The sequence below is a fragment of the Myotis nattereri genome (assembly GCF_964212035.1).
Source record: "Myotis nattereri genome assembly, chromosome: 4".
In the NCBI taxonomy this organism is placed as follows: Eukaryota; Metazoa; Chordata; class Mammalia; order Chiroptera; family Vespertilionidae; genus Myotis; species Myotis nattereri.
The window spans coordinates 109,722,019-109,744,686 of record NC_138079.1 but is presented as its reverse complement, the minus strand read 5'-3'; the positions used below and the strand labels follow the sequence as shown (position 1 = coordinate 109,744,686).

At 47.5% G+C, this 22,668-nt stretch overlaps 1 protein-coding gene across 2 annotated transcripts in view; it reads right to left on the bottom strand.

The window, feature by feature from the left end:
- USP31 (ubiquitin specific peptidase 31) overlaps window positions 1-22,668 on the bottom strand; it is a gene marked incomplete at its 5' end in the record, with an annotated part of 80,730 nt that overhangs the window by 11,766 nt on the left and 46,296 nt on the right. Inside the window, 9 exons of one of the 2 annotated variants that reach the window (XM_081089368.1) lie at window positions 153-305; window positions 2,037-2,195; window positions 4,731-4,956; window positions 7,951-8,070; window positions 12,252-12,381; window positions 13,202-13,279; window positions 15,166-15,260; window positions 16,056-16,167; window positions 18,644-18,821. In XM_081089368.1, the coding sequence (XP_080945494.1) occupies window positions 153-305; window positions 2,037-2,195; window positions 4,731-4,956; window positions 7,951-8,070; window positions 12,252-12,381; window positions 13,202-13,279; window positions 15,166-15,260; window positions 16,056-16,167; window positions 18,644-18,821 (1,251 nt within the window). The remainder of the gene's footprint in view (window positions 1-152; window positions 306-2,036; window positions 2,196-4,730; window positions 4,957-7,950; window positions 8,071-12,251; window positions 12,382-13,201; window positions 13,280-15,165; window positions 15,261-16,055; window positions 16,168-18,643; window positions 18,822-22,668) is intronic. The other variant, XM_081089369.1, reaches the window with a different exon arrangement.

Here is a 22,668-nt window from a genome sequence, read left to right as displayed (position 1 = left end):
GCCCTGTGCACAGCAGACGTCACTGACGACTGGACACTGGGCGGCACCACCCCACAGCCTTCTTGGGCTTGGTTCCTAAACAGGAGGGATCCTGTGCTGTCCATGCATTGCCTCTTGGAAGTCTGTCACCAAAACACAAAACACACACTCACCATCGTCTTCACTCCTCTCCCCCGTCATCTCCACGGACTCAGACAGCGAGGCCAGGGAGGTTCGTCGGGAAGAAGCTGCCGAGGTGGCGCTGGCGGGCTTGCTCCCCGGCAGCCGGCTCACCCAGTGCTCGCACAGGGAGGAGCTCGTGGAGCCTGCGGAGAAGGGAGGGCACCGAGGTCAGCCAGGGCCCGGGCCTGCACAGCACACGTGACCTGAGCACTGCAGGTGGGCACGAGCTGCCACATCCCAGTGTGCCTCCCAACAGCCCCTGCCAAGACGAAAGGCCGGAGAGCAGGCTCCGCGTGTCTGCAGTGATAACATGAGGACAGGATGCACCATTTACAATGCACATCCAAGTCGTAAGGGCTAGCAATAGAACAGGCTATAGACAATCGCTCACGTTCATTCCTTCTACACACTCTGACACACAGGAAGGAGAGGGAGCAGCTGTGCTTTTATTTCTTCCACCTCACTGTTGACTTTTAAAATCATTTTTCACAATATTAATATACAAACACAAAAGCACAGAGCTCGATGTCGATCTGTCCTGTGTCTGAGGAAAGCCCTTAAATACATGAGAGCAACAGCAACTGCTCTTAACACATTTCGTACCGCTCAGGAGTTTTCTCGTGTTTCGCACGCCATCCGTTAAGGACCGCTCACGAGTGTTCTCGTTTTTCACGCCCACGGAAAAAGGAGCGAATCTAGATACTTATGTAAATTTTGTTTGGTCTCTCTTCATAGAGGAAAATGTTTTACACAGTACCATACGTTAAAAAAGTACTAGGAACTTTAATTGTTTTTGTAAATAAAAATGTTATAATTATTGAAAAACAACACCTAAAGTGCACTATGATTTAAATAACGTGCAGTTTGCCCAAAAACGGGCGGTCGCTGGAGTATGTCTTAGAGATTTCTATGCAGTACGCAATGTGTTGAGAACATGAAGCAGCATGAGGGTCTCGAGGAGCCCCCACGAGGGTGTCATTTCTGAGCACACCCCAGGCTCTAGAAGCACCGAGGACAGGCCTCAGCACTGGGAGCCCCACTTCTGTTAACGAGTGAGTGGCAGACAGAGGGGTACACTGGGGGGCGGGGTCTGACTCCAGCAGGGGCCACTGCTCCAGGGAGGCCTCCTTTTAGCAGCTTCTAACTTAGCCCTTGCCAGTCTCAGGGGGAGCAGGGGTCAACAACCCCTAACCTGACCACATTCCCACACCCCAGTCCCGGCTTACTCTCTTAAACTCAAACCCTGCACTAAGCAGCACCCACCCCTTGTTTAGATTGTGTGCATTCATTAAAACAAATGGCTAGACCCCATCACACTCAACTCAAGCCACCTATACTATTACCTTAGCCTTCAATTCTTCCCTAATAGAACAGGTCAACCTTACTGGGGGGAGGGGCTGTTTCTAACAGCGTTTAACCCTTTACAAAAGGCTTTAAGGTGGAGCTGCATAACCTGATGCATCCAAGGACCCCAAGAGGCACGCAGTGTTACTGCACCAGGATCAGAGGATCAGTATGTGCCTGGGACAGGACATGCCCCGAGGTAACCCAACCAACATGTGGCAAAGCCAAGTCCCCGTCCTCCTTCCAAACCTCTCGTTCCCTCTGCTTCCAGAGTGCATGCCATGCTGCTCATAGCTCATTTACCCCACGAGTGACCCTCCCCAGCACTCATTCCCCTCCCTGTGAACTCTGCTGGTTCACAGCTGCTTGCACACGCCACCCCCATTTCCTTAACTGCAATCATTTTGGTTTCAAGATTAAATGCAAATGTGAGGATTGAGAGAGGCATGACACCTTCTGGGAATTTCTCTGGACATTAACGACAATCTTCTGTTCTGGGAAAAACTGCCCAAGAATAGGGTTGGCCTTACCTGCCACCGAGCTGTTGGCCGACCATGACGGTATTGCTGTCCTCCGCTGATAGAAGAGGATGTAGGCCGTCTGTGTGCAGACCTCATCTTCCGACAGCTGCTGCACGTCACTGTCATCAAAGCAGTACCAGAGCCCGTCCACGGAGTTCTTACAGTAGGCTGCCAAAGAGAGCCCCGTCAGCACCCGCTGCACCGGCTGGGCCACTACCCACCGAGACCGTTTCTTGGCTCATATAATTAACTCAAGACCTTTTAAAGGTTGCATGCAATAACACAGAAAGAGGTGAAAAACCCAAATTCCATATCACACTCAGGCCAAATGTTTCAAAAAATTCCAGAGATAAAGTTCTTTTTAATCTTAGGAAACAAAATATGCTTATTTATTTAAACCAGTGGGTCTCAACCAGGGACAGTTCTACCCCAGGAGACATGTGGAAAGTCTGAAGGCATTCTGATTGTCCCAGCCTGGGGAAGGTGCTCCTGGCCTCCGTGGGAGGCAGGGGCGCGCACAGCACGGAAATGTCCGGCCAAACTGTCAGCAGTGCCAGGGGTGAGACCCTGAGGTAAGCATGTTGTGACAGCTGGTGTTTATCACAGACAGAAGATAACAGAACCAGAAGTACTGTATTAGTCATAACAGCAGCTAGCACTTGCTTAGAACTGACTATGTGCCACACATGCACTTAACCTATGAGACCTGCTCTACAACGATTCCCATTTGACAGAGGCTCAGAAAGATCAGCCAGCTTGCCCACGGTCATACCGCGGGTGAAGGGCAGGGCCCAGCTCATTTCAGAATTGTCTAGTCCCCTGTCCAACCCTGTTTCCATTTGGGGTAGCACAAACAATGTCCCAGGGAAGTCCCTTGGTAAACGGAGACCATTTGAGCTCATGGATGTATGCAGCCTTCTCTCCAGTTCTAATTCTAAGCCTGAGATAGAAATACAGAGCATTCAAGAGCCAGCAAGAATGGACAACTCAATGTTCCTGTCATCCTGGAAGAATATATCAAGGGTGTGACAAGCTTGATCCAGAGAAGTACATTCTTACCACACTTCCTACAATACCTATTTGTTGGGGTGGGATTGAAGCAGTGCTAGGATATGTAGCTGACCACTGGGACAGGCTCAGCATGGCCCCAGGGCGGGCACGCAAGCCCTGAGAGGAGACAGTGGGGGCGACTTTCCAAGCATGGCACCCTGAGTGATGAGGGCACCCGGTGAGAAGGGCTCCAGCAGACAGGTTCAGAAAGAGAGGAGAGTAAGAATCTGTGCTTCTAGGAAGGGAAGTCATGTGCAGCTTGGACTCTGGAACCAGACGGGAGAACAATGGAGCTATAAGCAGCGAACGGGGCCAGGGCAAGGGCAGTGGCCATGGCTGCTCTTCTGGAGTGGGGACGGGACTGCCAGGGGACGCCCGAGAGAAGGTGACAGAGAGACCTTGCACTGGCTTCCGTCTGTTTCCTTCAGATGGTCTGTCCCCAGCCACAGCGTGAACACCAGGGAGCACAATACTCACTAATGAGTAAATGATGCATTTACCAAATACTTCTAGTTGCCTTCTTTCCAGCACTATTAGTGAAGTGTCCTCAGACCAGTGCTACTCAAAGTGTGGCTGGAAGACTGGTGCCAGTCCACAAGATAAACAGCAAACTGAGAAAAGCACTGGAGATCTTTTATAGCAATCTGATACTGCCATATTTTAATTGTATTTTTGCAAAAGTATTGGTTTATGAAGGACTGGAAGTTTTTAAAAAGAAAAAAACAGGTTCTTCATCACAGATACTTTGAGAAGCACTGTTTCAGAATCCTTACACAGGTGAGCCATGCAGGCACCACGTAAGTCTAGCGAGATCCAGTGCAAAACAGGCATCCCAGGAAGCATTCCCAATGGACACGTACATACGGGGTCCGTCCTCCGACTATGCTGAGGCACTTCACTTCGTGTTCTCTAACCCAAGGCTAACCATTTCACATACCAGACCAGCAGAGGTGTGGCCTCACGTGGGAAAGGGGAAAGGATGCAGAAAACATCCGAGCTCCTATTAAGATAAAAAAGTTCTGGACATGGATGAGGATGACGATTCCATAAAGACGTGCCACTGAGCCGTGCACTGAAGAAGGTTAACATGGTAAGTGTTGTCATGTATCCTTCATCACAATTTTAAAAACTGTTATCGGATTATTTTTGAGTGAGAAGCCCATGGATGATGGCACTGTTCTTTCTCCCTCTGTAGTGTCTAAATTTCATCTGGTGAACATAGATGCTTTAAAAATGAAAATGTAAATGTAGCCTTGATACAAAAAGAAAACCCTTCCAAGTCCCTTTAACGATACTAGAAAAGTGCTTCACAGTCACTCCAAACCAGGGAGGCGCTAGCTCACGGGAGTGAGTGAAACCATACGTGGGGAGTGCAGACACGGTGAGCCCAGCGAGTCCTCGGGGAGCGGAGCGTGCTGCCCATCTGCACACACCACTCCCCAGTCAACCAGACACCACTGATGGGCCCGCTCAGGACAAGGAGGGGAATTCTGTCTGCTCTTGGACAAAGATCCGGAGGATGAAGACTGGCCTCACAGCTGGCACACTGGCTACTGAAGGGGCAGCGAGGCGCTAAGGCAGAGTGACCCTGTCACAAGCAGACACGCCTGAAGGAATCACCCGCACAGACACCCGGCCCCTCGCACTGCAGACCTGTGTAGTGCCCCCCTTGCATGGTGCCATGATGATTGCACACAGCATACAGGTCATAGACGTAGTCCTCAGGGTCCCTCCCGAGTCCATAAGGTCGTCGCCATGGAGACCAATGGGATGGCAAACTCCAGCTGCTCTGGCTTCTCTTAACCACATGAGGCGTCATGTCCAGGCCAGTCAAGGGGAACTTGACCATGTTCTGAAGTTTCACACGCCTGTCTCCTTCCTGTCACAAGAAGAAAGACAAGTCCTGATGATATTTCCCTGCAAATAGGTGGTGAATGGGTTCAACGTGGAACGTGGGCTCTAGCCGCTGAAGTGGCTTGAGTTACCTGTCTGATGTTCCCCAAGACACACACAAATAGGGAAACAGACTAACTGTTTGAACTGTCTGGAGGAACAGGTTTTAAGATCACTAAACGTGGAACCAGCAATGACCTACATATAAGGGGTAATGAGACTCCCTGAGTCTCCACTTCTTACCTGACAAAGGGCTTTTAGGTTTTTGACTCACCAACAATTTCAGGTGGTTCGTCCTGATACCTCTGTCACAAGGCATGAGAGTGATGGAGTAATAACGAGAGAAAGACGAAGCCGGTGCCTGGCACAGACAGCCACTCACTGAGCAGTGCTCCCTTCTGACCCACCCCTCTAGCAGTAGCATGAAAAGTTAACACTGATTTAGCTTTATCTATTCATTTAGTTGACAATCCTGGGTAATCTGTCTTTTCCACACATTCATAGGGAAATCCTGTGAAATCCAACTGTCAGCTGAATATTCACTGAATGTTTCCTGTGTCTGTGGGAGCTTTAAAAAATTAATCAGGCCGTAACCGGTTTGGCTCAGTGGATAGCGCGTCGGCCTGCGGACTGAAAGGTCCCATGTTCGATTCCAGTCAAGGGCATGTACCTTGGTTGCGGGCACATCCCCAGTAGGAGGTGTGCAGGAGGCAGCTGATCGATGTTTCTCTCTCATCGAGGTTCCTAACTCTCTAACCCTCTCCCTTCCTCTCTGTAAAAAATCAATAAAAAATATATTTTAAAAAAATTAATCTGGCCTGGCTGGCGTGGCTCAGTGGTTGAGTGTCGACCTATGAACCAGGAGGTCACAGTTCGATTCCCGGTCAGGACACATGCTGGGTTTGCGGGCTCGATGCCTAGTGGGTAATGTGCAGGAGGCAGCTGATCAATGATTCTCATCATTGATGTTTCTATCTCTCTAATCCTCTCTTAAATCAATAAAAACATATTAAACTTTATTTTAAAAAAATATTAATCGGGTATGGATAATGGCTACCCCAAGGAGATATGGATCTATTAAGGGAAGAAATTTTTTCGTAAGACAAAGGTAAGATGTGTCCTAGGTGGTCAGGAAGCTCAGGCTAAAAATTTTGAACTTTGTTCTTAGTCAAGGGGAAGTACTGAGGTTTTGAGGAGGTGATGTCATCAGAGCTGCAGGTAAAGAACTGTGTAAATAGTGCATAAAACATGGTAGAAAAAGTTGTCTAAGTTAAGAAATCAGTTAAGGACACTGCAGTTCAGCTGGCGTGGCTCAATTGGTTGAGCATCGGCCAATGCACCAGGAAGTTGCCCGTTTGATTCCCGGTCAGAGCACATGCCCAGGTTGCAGGCTCAATTCCTAGGCGGGGGTGTGGAGGAGGCAGCCAATTGATGCTTCATCAATGTTTCTATCTCCCTCTCCCTTCCTCTCTCTGAAATCAATAAAAACGTTTTTTTTTAAAAAAAAAAAGACACTGCAATTGCAACCAGCTAAAAAGTACCAAAAGTCTGAACTGGCAGGGTGACAGCAAGAATGGAGAACCCTGGCCTGGTGGCTCAGTTGGACGTCATCTCGTGCACTGAAAGGTTGCTGGTTCAATTCCTGGTCAGGGCACATGCCCTAGCTGTGGGCTCAATCCCTGGTAGGGGGCCTGCAGGAGGCAGCCAATCGATGTTTCACTTTCACATCAATATTTCTATCTCTCTCCTTCTCCCTTCCTCTCTCTAAAAATCAATTTTAAAAATCTTAAAAAAAAAATGGGGAGCAGGAGACAGATGCAGGAGGCAAGGGAGAGGCGTAACCAAACAGAGGAGGTGACTGCCAGGGCAAGAGAAAAGAGTCAAAGACACCCTGCAGGTACAGTTCAGGGTGCTGGGAGGGTGCCGCTGTGCCTTCAAAAGACACAGAAAGAAACTAAACTAGTCTGTGTGTGTGGAAGGAAACAGAGAGGGCTGGGGTCCCAACCCTCAACAGCTCCCCACCAATGGGCGTGTGCAGTGGGAACACACAGCTGGCCCCCAAATCTGTGTGAAAGCCCCAGCCCTGGAGCCACGTGCAGGCCACGTGGTCAGCAGCCCTAAGCCTCTTACCCTCTCCCGGTCTCTCCATCTCCTCTGCCACGACTGCAGCCCCAGCCATCAGCACCCCTCCCAGCCCTGAGGACTGCACTGGCCCCTTCAGATCTCCTGTCTTTATTTTTGTCACTTCCAATTCTCCACACTTAAGCCCTTCGTCAGAGTCCCACTCTGCCTGCAGGGGTCTGCGTGGACAACCTGTCCCCCCCAACGCCGTCCACCTCAGCTCGCACCTTTCTCTCCAACCTGGTGCTCCAGCCAAACCGGCTGCTGCCAGCCTCTGGCACGGCCGAACTCCCTCAGGAGCGGGGCTCTGCACACCCTGCTCCCCTAATGCCTACCCCAATCTCAGACACAAAACTTCCTAGAGCCAGGCCTCACAGAGCCCTCTACATTTACCTCCCGTGTAGCCCTCCTACAATGAGGGTGTGAGGACCAGCCTACCTCAGAACAGACAGCCATTCTGGAAAAACGGACTGACAGAGCAATGTAACACAAAGCAGATCTTCCTTGTACATGTCTCTGGCTCATTTCCCCAGCTGCACCACCGCCCCCCGGAGCAGGACGCCACCCACCATGCCTTTGGGAGGAACATCACCCTCCCGCCCCCAGAAAGGAGCTCTCCTTTTTTTCTTTTTAATCCAAAGCACGCTCACAAAAACTAAAACACAGCATTTACACACCTAAAGCAAATGCTCCAGAACAAAATACAACAGCCACAGTATGAACTGAAATGTAGAGGATTTAAAGGATCACAGGACTCTGAACTCTGGACAGAACACAAGGGGCAGGTGTGTGTCTGTAACAGACAGGAGCACAGGACCCCAGAGACCCCCTCAGCCCACGTGCCACGGCCCGTCCTCACCTGCCGGAACCGCTTCAGGTGGACGATGAGCACGTCCGGCAGCGTCCACAGGCTCAGCGTGATGCTCCCCTGCTGCAGCTGCTTGCAGTGCGGGCAGCGCCAGGCGTCGTCGGGGGCCAGCTGCAAGCGAGGGGCACGACGGTGAGCGCCTCAGGCGAAGCTTCCTGAGGACACGGCTGCACTCGCTTCTCGGCCAGCGCCCGCAACTCAGCACCTCTCTGGGAACTGCACACAATGGCACCCACACACCTGCTGGCTGGGTTCTCTCACAGGCCCGATGACTGTCTAGTGCAAGGGTGGGGAACCTTTCTCTGCCAAGGGCCGTTTGGATATCTGTGACATCATTCCAGGGCTATACAAAACTATCAACTTAAACATTAGCCTGCTCTATTTGGTAAACTTGCTAAATTCGGTCAAACATTTAATTAACTCACCCCTCATGCCTTGGCAGGGCCAGACCAAATGATTTCGCAGGCCTTATCTGGCACGAGGGCTGGGCGTCTCCACCCCTGGTCTAGAGGATACAACCCCGAAGCATCTCAAACTCAGCGTATTCCCAAATTCATTACCTTTCCACCAACATAGTCCCCGTTCTCCTCCTTTCCTGTCTCAGCAATCACCAGGACACCCACCAAAGGCAGACCATGGGGATTATCCCAAACCCTCAAACCCTTCCCTCTTCCTCCTGCTCTATGTCCACCTAAAGTTATTCTCTCTCTGCCGCCTCTCATCCTGTCTCCTCCTCTCTACCCTGACTAACCCCTCCTGAATTTGAAGTCCTCACTCATTCTCTTACCTGGACATCATCAACCTCCTAATTGTTCTCTCTCCCCAGCACTGAATTGCTCAACAATCCTCTCCTTCTGCCGTCAACACAATCTTTGTAAATGTCATCTACAGCTATGTGTCATCTCTGCAGGCCAGGTTTCAGGATGGGGACATATTAGGTTCCAGGGGCTAATAGGTGAGAGATTCTTAAACCTGCTCTGGAAATCAGAACTGCATCAGATCTGGGACCACATCACAGTGAAGTAAGGAAGACCAGGGGAGTGGAAGGCCCTGCCCGAGACGGACGAGAAAGAAGCCAGGACAGATGGTGGGAATGCCTATTTCTAAGGGAAATATAAATGTCCAGAAACCACCAGAGCCTGAGGATGCAGAGGCCGAAACCAGGGAAATCGGAAGCCCTTCCTTTCACGAATACCACAAAGGAGTGGTGAGGACGGAGGGCTGTTAGTACTAACCCTGTGGAGAGATCAAGTGTAGACTGAGAACTTCAAGAGCAGAGCGAGGAGTGTGGCCAGACATGACGAGGGCTTGGGGAGGGAGAGAAAGGTGCTGGGACACTAATGTGCAGTTAGGCAGAAAGGCGGAGGAGGGCTGGCAGCCAGTGGGAAGGGAGCAGAGTGGAGGGAGTGCTTTCTCACAAGGAGAGCTTCATGTCTGCAGAAAGTCGGGGGGGGGGGGGGGGTGACTGGAAGGGCCTCCTCTGTCATCTGGTAAGTCCACATTTGTGACACAGGAACAGTCCGCACTCATGGCCACCCAGCCCAGTGTACGTGGTGAAGAAGCTTTAATTTCTGACACATTACAAACGATTCTTCTGTAGGAGACTAAGAATGCCCTGAAACAGCTAACAGCGCGCCAGTCTCCAGAACAGCTCTCTGACCCCTGCCCTTATCGAGCTGCAAACTGCTACTGAGAGCTGCCGACTTGCACACCACCCAGATCGCTGCTCTAGCTCCTGCAGGCACACAGGGGGGCTCGCTCAGCAGGCAGCTGTTCCAGTTTCAGACAATTCATTACCAAGTTCTTCCCTATGTTAAGACAGAATAATTCGCTGTAATTCCAATCTTTAAGTTCTGCTTTTTAAGGTAAAAATAAGTCCACTTTCTCCTCCACAGGATGGTCCTTGAAGTGCCTGAGTCCTTCAGGCTCCTTCTTCAAAATACATTCCGCCATGTTTTGGTTTCCAGGTGTGCATTCCTATCCACGCACTCGGGTTGTGCCTGGTCTGCCAGGGTCTTATCAGGGAGCATGTAAGCTGATGGAAAGAGCGGTGCCATCACTGTGAGTTCTGGACAGTGTCTCACGCAATCCTTACGACACTGCTGACCAATGTTGAGCTTGCAGGCAACCACGTCCAAAGTTCCTGTCACACAGCCTCCTGCCGGCCAGGCCACACCCTCTCCTCTCCTACGCTGCACTGTAGTTTTTGGATCCAATGACTGAACTCCCCAAGTGACCCCCATATACTCATTCTTCCCAGTGCATGCTGACTGCGTGCTCTCCATGTGCCTGGCTCCACGGTGGACACTCAGGATTACTCAAAGACCAGCACAGTCTCTCCCCTCTCTCCTCACCCTGTGCTCCAGTTACACTGGCTTCCTTTCTGTTTCTCAGCCATGCCAGTTCCTTCCTCACCCATGCCCTCCGCTTTCTTTACTTCCTTGTTTGATGGCAGAAACACTGTCTTTCTTGGTCCCAGCCAAATCCCCAGGACCTAGTGCAGTACCTAGCACACAGTATGTACTCAATAAACATTTACTGAATGAATGAATCCCTACCCTATATAATAAAAGGGTAATATGCAAATTGACCCTAACAGCAGAACGACTGGTCACTATGACGCGCACTGACCACCAGGGGGCAGATACTCAACACAGGAACTGCCCCATGGTGGTCAGTGCGCTCCCACAGGGGGAGCTTTGCTCAGCCACAAACCAGGCTCACGGCTGCGAGTGCAACGGTTGTGGTGGGAGCCTCTCCTGCCTCCTCGGCAGCACTAAGGATGTCCAACTACGGCTTAGGCCCAGGAGGAATGGGCCTAAGCTGGCAGGTGGACATCCCCCGAGGGCTCCTGGGCTGCCAGAGGGATCGCGGACTGTGAGAGGGCACAGGCCAGGCTGAGGGGACCCCCCGCCACCCCTCACCCCCCACCGAGTGCACGAATTTTCATGCACCGGGCCTCTAGTGAAAATATATCCTGCTAGCTTGAACTCATCCTTCCCAATCAGTAAGACGTTCTGTAGAATACCAGTGTTGCCATCTAGTAGGTCTGCTCACCTCTAAGGTTTGTGCCATTCTCAAACATCTCCCAAATCAATTTAAAAAAAAATCTAAATAGGATAAGGTACTATACAGAGTAGGCAATCAACAGGATGCAAAACCAATGAACTATTTTATATAAGCTCCAAACTGAAAAAAAAGATGTCTTATGAAACCTATTATTAAAGGAACTAGCTATGGACAACTTGAGGGTGAAAAGACTCAGTGAGAAGATGGAAAACATTTCAAATATTTAAAAGATAGACAAATATTTGGCCCCAGCAATTCTTAGAGAGAACACATGTGGTCACAGTGACCTGGGGATGTAGTCCAGGCTGACCTAAGTCTCCATCAGGGACCTCCAAAGAGGAAATGGTGAGTCTCCTACATAGGCAAACGCTTCACAGCTAAAGGTGTACAAACAGTGGCTGAACGAGCACGTCTCTGAAATTCAGCAGAGCCCAACCATCAGAGAGAAAGGAGCGTTCAAGTCCTCTTCCACCCGAAATTGCATAACTCCCTATGTATGTAGAGTGAACAGTAACAATCAGTAGTCAAAAGTCTGACCTGACCCTGGCCGGGTAGCTCAATTGCCTAGAGCGTCATCCCGATATACCAAGGTTGCAGGCTCCATCCCCAGTCAGGATACATACAAGAATCAATCAGTGAATACATAAATACATGAAACAACAAATCCATGTCGCTCTCTCTCAAATCAATTTTTAAAAAATTTAAATAAAAGTTCTGATCCTAAACATCACCTCAAGATGAATTACAAGTGTTTTAATCAAGGTTTCTCAAGGTGCACAAACCTGGAGAGGTTTAAAAACCACACAGACTTGAGCCCTGTCCACAGAGACTTGTCTATCTGTCATCCTTACATGCAAATATTTATTAAATCCCTACTATCTGCAAAGCACTGTGCTAAGTGGTCCAAAGACACTGCCCAATAGAACTTTGTCTATATGTACACTGTGTCTACTGAGCACTCAAAACTAAGAAACTGAACTTTCAATTTTATTTAATTATAATTAATTTAGATAGGTTCTAACCTAACAGTTGAGAATCACTGTTCCAGTTACTAAGGAAAATTATTTAAAACCCTACACTAAAATACCCATACGTGTGCAGAACCTATGTAAGTGCAAAACGACCAGGAAGTTTTCTGGGACATAATTTGTTTCTTCGTTGTCACCTTGCTATGCCCCCATCCCTACCACCGCACCACCCAAGAAATGCTCCCCTGCCCTTACCCGCTCCTCTTTGGTGTAGAGTTGGAAACACTGGGATAAAGTGCAAGTCTGAGGCTGGTGATGGCGCTCCCGCTGCAGACGGACACTCTCTGCATCAGGGATATACTCATCTTCAGTATTTACGAACAAGCTGTCATTGGGGGCAAAGCATTTATCAGGAATATCTTGCAAAACTGACACAAAATGCAATCACAGCTTCACAGCATAAATATAATTTCATAAGCAAGAAGGTCAATGTGTAAGAAAGCAATTTCCCATGTTCCAAAGTGTTCTTGAAAAATTCTCTATCTATAAAATTATTTTCAAGAAGAAATAACTTGCCCTAACCGGTCTGGCTCAATGGATAGAGCATCAGCCTGCGGACTGAAGGGTCTCGGGTTCGATTCCAGTCAAGGTCATGTACCTTGGTTGTGGGCACATCCCCAGTAGGGGGTGAGCAGGAGGCAGCTGATCGATGTTTCTCTCTCATCAATGTTTCTAACGCTCTATCCCTCTCCCTTCCTCCTTCCTCTCTGTAAAAAATCAATAAAATATATTAAAAAAAAAAAAAGAAGAAATAACTTGGAGCTAGTTTTTTTTGGAAGTGGCCATGAACTATGCTAATTAATCCATATACTCTTGTCCTTTGTAACTAAGGGCATGCATCTTGCCTAACTTACTAGAGTGAATGGGCATGTAATACAAATCAAAGTAATTGGACCTACAATGAACACACACACTCACACACACACACACACACACACACACGAATATATAGCTTCTATCTCATTAGCAGCAAACAACAGAATGTATAGGAGAAATAATAAACTACTTAAATAAAGGATTAGCAACACACCGGACACTAAACAGTTAAAGAGAAAATTGGGTTTCAGCTAATTTGAAAGATCAAAGGCATGCTTTGAAAATAATTAAAACAATGACTCTATAAATACTAAGTAAAAAATACTCACAAATCTTTTGTCTCCTTGTCCCATTCTACCACTAATTTCACATGAGCAGTGCCACCCGGTCCACACGATTTTAATGCCCTATAGATAAAGGGGATGGGGAGGGAGGGGAGTCACATGTTATTTTCTAAATAAATTATTTTACTTAAATACGGTCATCCTATCTGAAATCTGAAATCATGTGATTTCTGAACATCATCATCATTCCCCATCAGAAAAAGTTTCTACTGAGACCATTATAACAACCTCATATATAATAAGTAGGTTACAGTGGGACTAAAAAAACCCTTAAATTAAAATTGTCCAGTATAGAAATAGACATTGGAAGAAATTTAGAATCCTGTTATAAGCTATCCATAGTCACTCTTAGATGTTCTTTAGGACTTTTCCAACTCTGTGTCCAATTTCTCACCAACCCAAATAGAGACAACAGTCTCTCTGGGAACAAAGTCTGCTCCTGCACCCCTTCCCCATAAACCATGCCTGTCCTTGGACTCTGTCTGCGCCAACCTGAACTTCCACTAAGTCCTGCTAGTGCTCCACCTCCTTCCTTCATAAAGCCCCACTGAGTGCCTTGGCACATTTCATCTCCTGAGAAGCTCAGGATTCATAGTATTACTGCCCTAGCCGGTGTGGCTCAGTGGAGAGAGTGTCAGCCTGGGAACTGAAGGGTCCCAGGTTCGGTTCCGGCCAAGGGCACATGCCTGGGTTGTAGGCTTGATCCTAAGTAGGGGGCGTGCAGGAGGCAGCTACTCAATGATTCTCTCTCAGCACTGATGTTTCTATCTCTCTATCCCTCTCCCTTCCTCTCTGAAATCAATAAAAATATTTTTTTTAAAAAAGAAGAAAAGGATGTACTTATAAAAAGGAATGTTCAGAGAACACAAAGGGAGCCTTTACACACACAAAAAAAATAGTCAATATTACTCATCTAATCTTCTTATGCTTTGAAATGTTTTGAAGCATTATCTAATCTATTAATTTTCATCTCTAAAACCAAACAGTGACTTGCCGCAGCTGGTATGGCTCGGTTGGATCGTTGTCCCATATACTGAAAGGATACAGGTTCGATTCCCAGTCAGGGCATGTCCAGGAGGCAACCAACTGATATTTCTCAGATCGATGTTTCTCTTTCTCTCTATCTCTCCCCCTCCTTCCCTCCCTTCCCCTCTCTATGATCAATAAAAAAAAAAAAATGTTAATAACAAAACCAAACAGTAACCTGCTTTCAAATAGAACCACATTGTTGACTTTTATGAAATACTGAAATGCAGGCACTACAACATTTGTTGAAAAAAATCATAAAACAGTAACATGAGTTTTATATTTATGTGTCATATACATATCATTATTTTAATACAGTGAGTGTTGTAATATAAGTGTGTAGAAAGTACAGGGGAAGTGCAGTGGAAGAACAATTTGACCACAGGGGAAGGATGGACAGTGTGAACAAAGGCTCAGAGGAAAGAACCTGTCAACACATGCGAAGGCACATGAAGCCGTGCTGTGTGTCCAGCAGCCTGTGGCACTCTGCCACTGCCGAAGGGTTAGGATGGTGAGAGAGCAGCAAGCAGGCCTGACAGAGGCAAGTAGTCAGCCTCAAACTGAAACACGCCCGGCACTGTGGAGCCTGGCTTTGTCTTTTACAACACAGGTCACCCTGCAAGGACGGCAGGGGAAAGGGGCATGATGAGAATTCTACTTCGGGAAATGTCAACCTTGGTGACTATGAACATGTCATTTTTCTGTAGTCCTGGGATATATAGCAATTTGCTTTCCTTCACATGAGTACTCCAGGCTTTTCCAAAAAGGACCCTAAAGCATATCATATCCTAATATGAGTCAAAAGTAAAATAAGAACTTAATTTCTAATGAGCCCAAAGAACACACTTGTGTGGAAATCATACCGGACGTCACTAGAAATCACACATGCGCGCTTGTGAAACTCTAGAAGGTGATGTCTTTACCTTTCTACCGTTGGGTGGCACAGTGGCTGCTCTTCCTGGGGCAGCAAGTATGTTATTCCCACCACACTGACCACACGCAAACTGAAAGGACACACCTGCAGCAAACGGGGAAGGAGAATTAGGCTGGATTTCTCCTAAGGCAGCAGTTCGCAACCTGTGTGGGTCGCGACTCCTTTGGCGGCCGAACGACCCTTTCACAGGGGTCGCCTAAGACCATCCTGCATATCAGATATTTACATTACGATTCATAACAGTAGCAACATTACAGTTATGAAGTAGCAACGAAAATAGTTTTATGGTTGGGTCACAACATAAGGAACTGTATTTAAAGGGCCAGAAGGTTGAGAACCACTATCCTAAGGGCCTCTGTTTGACTATGGTGTTTCCAAACCAGATTAGAGGGGGAGCAAACTTTTGTAAAATGCTCCTCTACAATGTTCTATTAGGTTGTTGAGCTGCTCTAATACACTTTAAATATCATTTACCCAAATACAATTTACACAGCAAATATGTTATGCAAGACAGGTAATATGTGGCAGCCGTGGAACATTAACTTAATGTCAGTTTCCCATGGATACCTCACCACTGAAATCCTAATTTTGAAAATGCACAGAGAGATGTTCTACAAAGTCTGTCCAAGCAGATCATGTGCTAACCATGATTAGACAAACTTGGGAAGGGAGACTTGCAGTGGGAGCTCGCGTCACAGAGCGAGGGCTAAGTCCTCGTCTCAGAGTCCTACTGGAGACCTCTGCACCAGGGCTTACGAACTCTCCAGTTCATGCCCGTCTTCCCTAGAGCAGAGGCCCGAACTCCAAACTCCCCTGCAAAGACTGCTTCTTCGCTGGTACACACGCATGCTGGGCTGGAATACCAGAGCGCGTACACACCTGAATGCAAACCGTGGGCCTCAGGAAATATTTCATCTTCTCCAAGATTTCCTTCTGCAGCAGGTCCCAGGCTACTGTCTTCTCCAAGTGCAGCACAAAAGGCTGTCCAAACCTAACACACACAACCACTTCAATCACCTTAAATTATAACCATTCCTTTACGCTGTATTCCTTACTCATGATCTTTTTAAAATATGTTTTTACTGACATTAGAGAAAGGGAGAGGGGCAGGGAGATAGAAACATTGATGAGAGAGAAACGTCAATCAACTGCCTCCTGCATGCCCCCTACTGAGGATCAAGCCCACAACCGGGCCAAGTGTCCTGACCAGGAATCAAACCAGTCACTTCTTGGTTCATGGGTAAACACTCAACCACTGACCTTCTTAAATGGAATCACTATATAATTGGTTTTAGGGCTGTTCTCAGTATAAAACAAACAGGAAATTTAATATAACTCTCATAAGTGGATGAAAAAGTCAGAAGAGAAGCTGAGATTTCTAAATGACATTTAACAGCTCATACATCAAAATGGCTTCTGGGGGAGCATGAGGCTAGGATATTAGGAAGCAAGACACAGGATCAGTGGAGACGATGAGGAAAGAAGGCCAGAGTGGACAACAGTCTGGAACAGCACAGGTCAAACAAGCAATGGGTTCTTGCCAGAGGAGCAGACAGGACTGCAGGCCTAGCAGGCAGGCAGCCAGGGAGAAGCCACGTGGCCCCTGCGGGGCCGGGCTGCCAGGTGTTGGGGAACAGGAGGCAGTGCCTGGCTCTAGGCTATGGCTGCAGGCTACATCACCGAGGGAGCTTTAAACAAGGGTGCCTGAGTGCAGCCCCCCGAGATCCTGCTGCAGTCACTCTGGTGAATGGCTCAAGCACTGAGACTTTTTAGACGTTCCTCAGGCGGTTCTAAAATGCAGCCACAGTGGAGCACCGCTGGGCTGCCCTCACTCCCCAAGCTCCAGCCGTTCACACCTACGTGCTGTGTGCCCTGAATGTGTCCAATTCATACACCCAGGTGTTTGTTCAGCCAATTCCCTCAGCCCGGAAAGCCTTCCGAGCCTGCTCCTGGGCTAGGCCCCCAGAGGTGTCCTTCTGCGGAAGCACCTGTCGGGTTGTTCCCTGTCTTGGCACCACAGCACTAACTTCCAGTGCCTCATCATTCTTCTGCCTCCACCATGCACTGTGACTATCTGGCGGAAGGAAATGTGGTCTGCTATCTTAGTAGGCTATAACTTGGTAGATGCTGAGTGAGTGAGTGAGTGCGTGGGGAGGAATCAGACAAACCCTGACTCAGGCCTAGCAGAAGTGCTAAGATCACCAAGAAACACAACTACTAATACAAAGTTTATTCACAGTGACACTCAACAGTGAACCAACCTATCTGCCTAAAAATGACTGTGACGTGAAGTTACAAGCACATGTAAACCATCTGGCCACATTTTCAATGACAATGTCTTCACTTCCAAGAGACTAACATCCCTTTCCTTCTGTCCCTTACACATGCCAAGCTCCTCTAGGCTCAGCGTCTTTGTACTCCAAGTCCCCTCTTCCTGAGATCCTCTTCCCCAGAGGCTCACACAGCTCACCCTCTCTTCTCAGACTCAGCTGCTGCAAGAAAGCACTCCCTGACCACCCTCGCTAACAGTCCCCAACCCCAGCACACTCTATCATCCCAGCCAGTTTTAAAAGTGGAAAAGACTGAGTTAAATGTGTTTACTTGCTTGTAGTCACTGTCCTAATCAGGATGTAAGCTCCTGGGAAGGCAGATCCTGTCTGTCTGTCTGCTACATAGCCCCTGTGTTTACGGTGCCCCACACACTGGCAACACTCGAGTATTTGTTAATGAGCATCAAAAATAGACAAATCAACACATTTTGCATTTACATTAATTTAGCATCTTTAAAAAAGGAATTTATTCCAAAGCAACATTTAAAAAGGCTAATATAAATGCTACCGTGACAAAGAGTAGAAACAAGTGCCTTCCTCCCTAAGCAGGTCCACACTGCGCTTACCACTCAGGCGACATCACTACTGGGAGAAGGCTACTTTAAAAGACATCGAAACTCCCGCAGAGGGAAGTTCTTACAGAGGGAAGACCCAAGAGACTTCCAACTCCCAGCTTTCTGGCTTACGCTACTGAACGAAGAGTGGCGCGCACCACTCAGGGAACGCCGGAGGGCTAGGTGTAGGGAGAGCTCAGTCTGGAACCCAATATTGTGATGTACATACTATCCAAGTAGATTTGTTAAGAATTTAAAGGAGAAAAAGAAAGCTGTTAAGAAAGCAGCTGGATCTAGGTGTGTGGGTCTGGGGCCACTAGAGGAGCTTGTGCTGGAAATAGACATATGACAGGAGCCTTAAAAACTACCAAGAGCTTGAAGAGCCGTTCTCACTCAGATTCTATCATCGTAACTTTATATTCTCCCTCCCAACCCCTCAAATCAGGTCAACTTACACACATACTCTTTCTAAACATCAGAATCAAAAATTAACTATGAAAAGTACGGATGCTTTTATCCCTACTTTTGAAAATAGGAGACTTTTCAAAGCCTCCGCAGTTGCGGGAAAAGAAGCTGTCTGCACCTCTTTCCCTGCTGCCCGGTGCAGGCGCGGTTGCACACCAGCAGGACGATCTTGTCACTCTCTGCTCTCGTCACGGGCAGCTCCACTCTCCCCTGCTTTGCTGCTGCATGTGCAGAAGACAGTCTATGATGGGCCAAGCCAACTGTTAAGTGGTTCAGATTGTTGTTTAAGTGAATTCCTGAAATAAAATAGAAAAAACTTACTTCATCTCTTTAAAATTCTTTTCCTTCATTCATTACAAAGTAATTTACTCAATAGAGAAATTAAGATGTTGTCATTATATAATTTAAACTGCAGTTGAAAGAAGGAACAAATGATCTACTCTGAGATGACTCATCTAGCCACTCAGATAACTTCTTCAGTGTCATTTTTAACCTGGCCTTACCTGTCAGAAACTGAAAAATTAAACCTCTTATCTTCAGTGACCATTAGGTCCAGTGTGAGAAGGGCAAGTCTGCAGAGATGACTCACCACAACAACGTAAAGTGTGGCCATGCGTACAACCAGCAACCAGATAAATTTTTCAAAAAGTAAAAAGTAAAGGCTAATACAGTGGAGTGATCTTCAATATTCCAATGATGCTTTTTCTCCCTGATGAAGGGCCAAACTTATAAGAAACTACACTTCCCCTGACTAGGTGGCTCAGCAGGCTGCAGTGTCGTCCCCTGCACCAGAAAGGATGGGGTTTGATTCCGTCAGGGCACATACCTGGACTGGGGTTCGATCTCTGGTCAGGACGTGTACAGGAGGCAACAATTGATGTTTCTCTTTCACATCGAGGTTTCTCTCTCTCTTTCCCTTCCTCTCTAAAATCAATAAAATAAAATTTTAAAACAAACAAAACAAAAAAAACACGTCCTAGGGTAAGGATTAAAAAAAGAAATTCCATTTAACTAGATTCACAGCAAGTACAGAACTTTAATGCAATCACCTAAACCAGTGGTTCTCAACCTTGGCTGCACATTAGAATCACCTGGGAATCTTTTTAAAATCCTGATTTCTGGGCCTCACCTTCCGGAAATTCTGTTTCTTTGTTATGGGGTGGGGCCACAACATTAGTAACAAAGAAACAGAATTTCTGGAGGATGAGGCCCAAGTCAGGATTTAAAAAAGATTCCCAGGTGACTCTAATGTGCAGCCAAGGTTGAGAACCACTGGCCTAAACGGTATCAACTACATTAAAGTGAACGCAGATGTGTGTTTGGCAGGCCATACCAACTGCTGAAAGCAGAGTTGTCAATCAGAGGCACTAAGCAATTCAGCACGAAGCAACAGCCCTGCATTCAGTAGCAACTCAATAAATGCCTGATAAAGCCTAAGGAAATGATACTCCAACTGGATAATGAAGCCTACCACCACCTAAAATATAGTAACATCACCAGGAGGGGAATAAAATAAAAAGTATTCATAGCAGAAATCTGGCAATAACCTAAATATCCAGTAATATGTGACTTGCTGAACCTACTAAGATACATCAACATTATAGCAATTTAAAATCATGAATACATAGTCCTGGCCAACTGGCTGAGTTGGTTGGCGGGTTGTCCTGTACACCAAAAGGTTGCAGGTTTGATTCCTGGTCCAGAACACATACCTGCGAGTTCAATCCCTGGTTGGGGGCATATACGGGAGGCAACCAATTGATGTTTCTCTCTTATATCAATTGTTTTTCTCTCTCTCTCTTTTCTCTAAAAATCAATAACAACATATCGTCAGGTGAGGATTAAAAATGATGAATACATAGTTAATAGCAAAATAAATTCCAGATAAATTAACGTTTTAAAATAAAGAACACAAGAACTATCCTGGCCTGTGTTGCTCAGTGGTTGAGCATCGGCCCATAAGGTCACAGTTTGATTCCCAGACAGGGAACAGGACTAGGTTTCCAACTCGATCCCTAGTAGGGGGCAAGCAGAAAGCAGCCAGTCAATGATTCTCTCTCAGCAGTGATGTTTCCATCTCTCTCTTTCCTTCTTCCTTCAATAAATGAAATAAATAAATTAAAAATTAAAAAACGACAACACAGCCCAGCCAGTGTGACTCAGTGGTTGAGCATCGACCCATGAGGTCACAGTTCGATTCCCAGTCAGGGCACATGCCCAGGTTGCGGGCTGGATCCCCAGTAGGAGGCGTGCAGGAGGCAGCCAATCAATGATTCTCTCTCATCACTGATGTTTCTCTCTCTCTCTCTCTCCCTTCCTCTCTGAAATCAATAAAAACGTGTTTAAAGAAGAATAACACAGGAACTAGAAATAAGGAAACACTGAGTTTTCATCAAGCTATTAGAGGGGAAAAATACTTTTTAATGTTGAACACCATGAAGAAATCACAAAAGAACAGCAGATTTCAGTTCCTAACCATTCTAAACTTTAGTGTAAGGAAGTAAAAGTAATAGAAGTCTGAATCTGAGGCAACGAATGGCCTCATTTCCTAGGCTCTTGGCAGAAGTGAGGCTGGGAAAACCTGTTCTGCTAAAAGTAATCAGGATTCCTAGTGCGATGAGGGGGATACCCATCAACTACAGAGGTCGGCTCTGCATTCAAAGTGCAGGCCCAGCACATTATTTTTTCAACCACGTGAGCAGCAGACACGTGAGCAGCACTCTCTTGTCCAAGGAGCATCAGCCCCGTGAGCAGCCTGCCTCAGGCCTAAGAGCAGCAGCCTCATGTGGCCTGCCCCTGTCCAAGGAGCAGCAGCTGTGTGAACGGCCCGCTTCCCCATCCGAGGAGCAGCAATCACGCGAGCAGTCCGACCTGTCCAAGGAGCAGCAGCCAAACGAGCAGTCTACCTACATCTGAGGAGCGGCAGCCCTGCGCAGCCCGCCCCCATCCGAGGAGCAGCAGCAGCCCACCCCAGTCCAGGGAGCAGCAGCCAAATGAGCAGACCACCCACGTCCAAGGAGTGGCAGCCCTGTGCAGCACGCACCGGTCTGAGGAGCGGCAGCCACAAGAGCCTGCACCTGTCTGACGAGCAGCAGCCAGGTGAGTGGCCCGTCCCCGTCCGAGGAGGAGCAGCCACACGTGCAGCTCACTCCCGTCCAAAGAACAACAGCCGCACAAGCAGCCCACCCCCATCCGAGGAGGAGTAGCCACGTGTGCAGCTCACTCCAGTCCAAAGAGCAGCAGCCTCGCAAGCAGCCCACCCCTGAATGAGGAGCAGCAGACTTGCAATCAACCTGTCCAAGTCCAAGGAACAGTAGCCCCACAAACAGCCCACCACATCAGAGGAACAAGAGCAACGTGCAGCCAGCCCCCATCCAAGGATCAGCAGCCACGTGAGCAGTCTGCCCCAGTTCAAGGACTAGCAGCTGCATGTCGTGCCCGCCCCAATCCAAGGAACAGCAGCCTCATGATCACCACACCCTCTGTCTGAGGAACAGCAGCTGTGTGTGAAGCCTCCCGCAGCAGCCAGAGGAGCCACCACAGCTGTCAACAGCACCCATTAGAGGAGCTGCTGCCAACTGAGGAGCAGTTGCTACCACAACCGCCTGAGGAGCAACCACAGCCTGAGGAGCCACTGCCACCCAAGGAGCAGCCCCTGAAAGACTCAACAACTAGATATGTCGGTAAGATCAAACATGGGTAGACAAAGAAACCCCCAAAGGAAAGAAAAAGAGGACTCACCAGAAAAGCAGCTAAGAGAAACAGAAGCATGCAACATGACGGAAAAATAATTCAGATTAAGGGTCGTTGAATGCATAAACCGGTTGGTGGAAAAAATCAACAACTTATGCAAGAATCAAGAAGAAATGGATGAAAAAAATCAACAACTTATGCAAGAATCAAGAAGAAATGGATGAAAAAATCAACAAATTATGTAAGAATCAAAAAGGAATGGGTGAAAAAAAATCAATAAATTATGTAAGAACCAAAAAGAAATAAAGAGTGATATAGCTGCAATGAAAAACACCATTGAAAGTTTCAACAGTAGACTAAGAGAAGCGGAGGACCGAATTAGCGAATTAGAAGACAGGGAAGTAAAACACACCCAAACTGAAATGCAATTGGAGAAAAAAATTAAAAGAC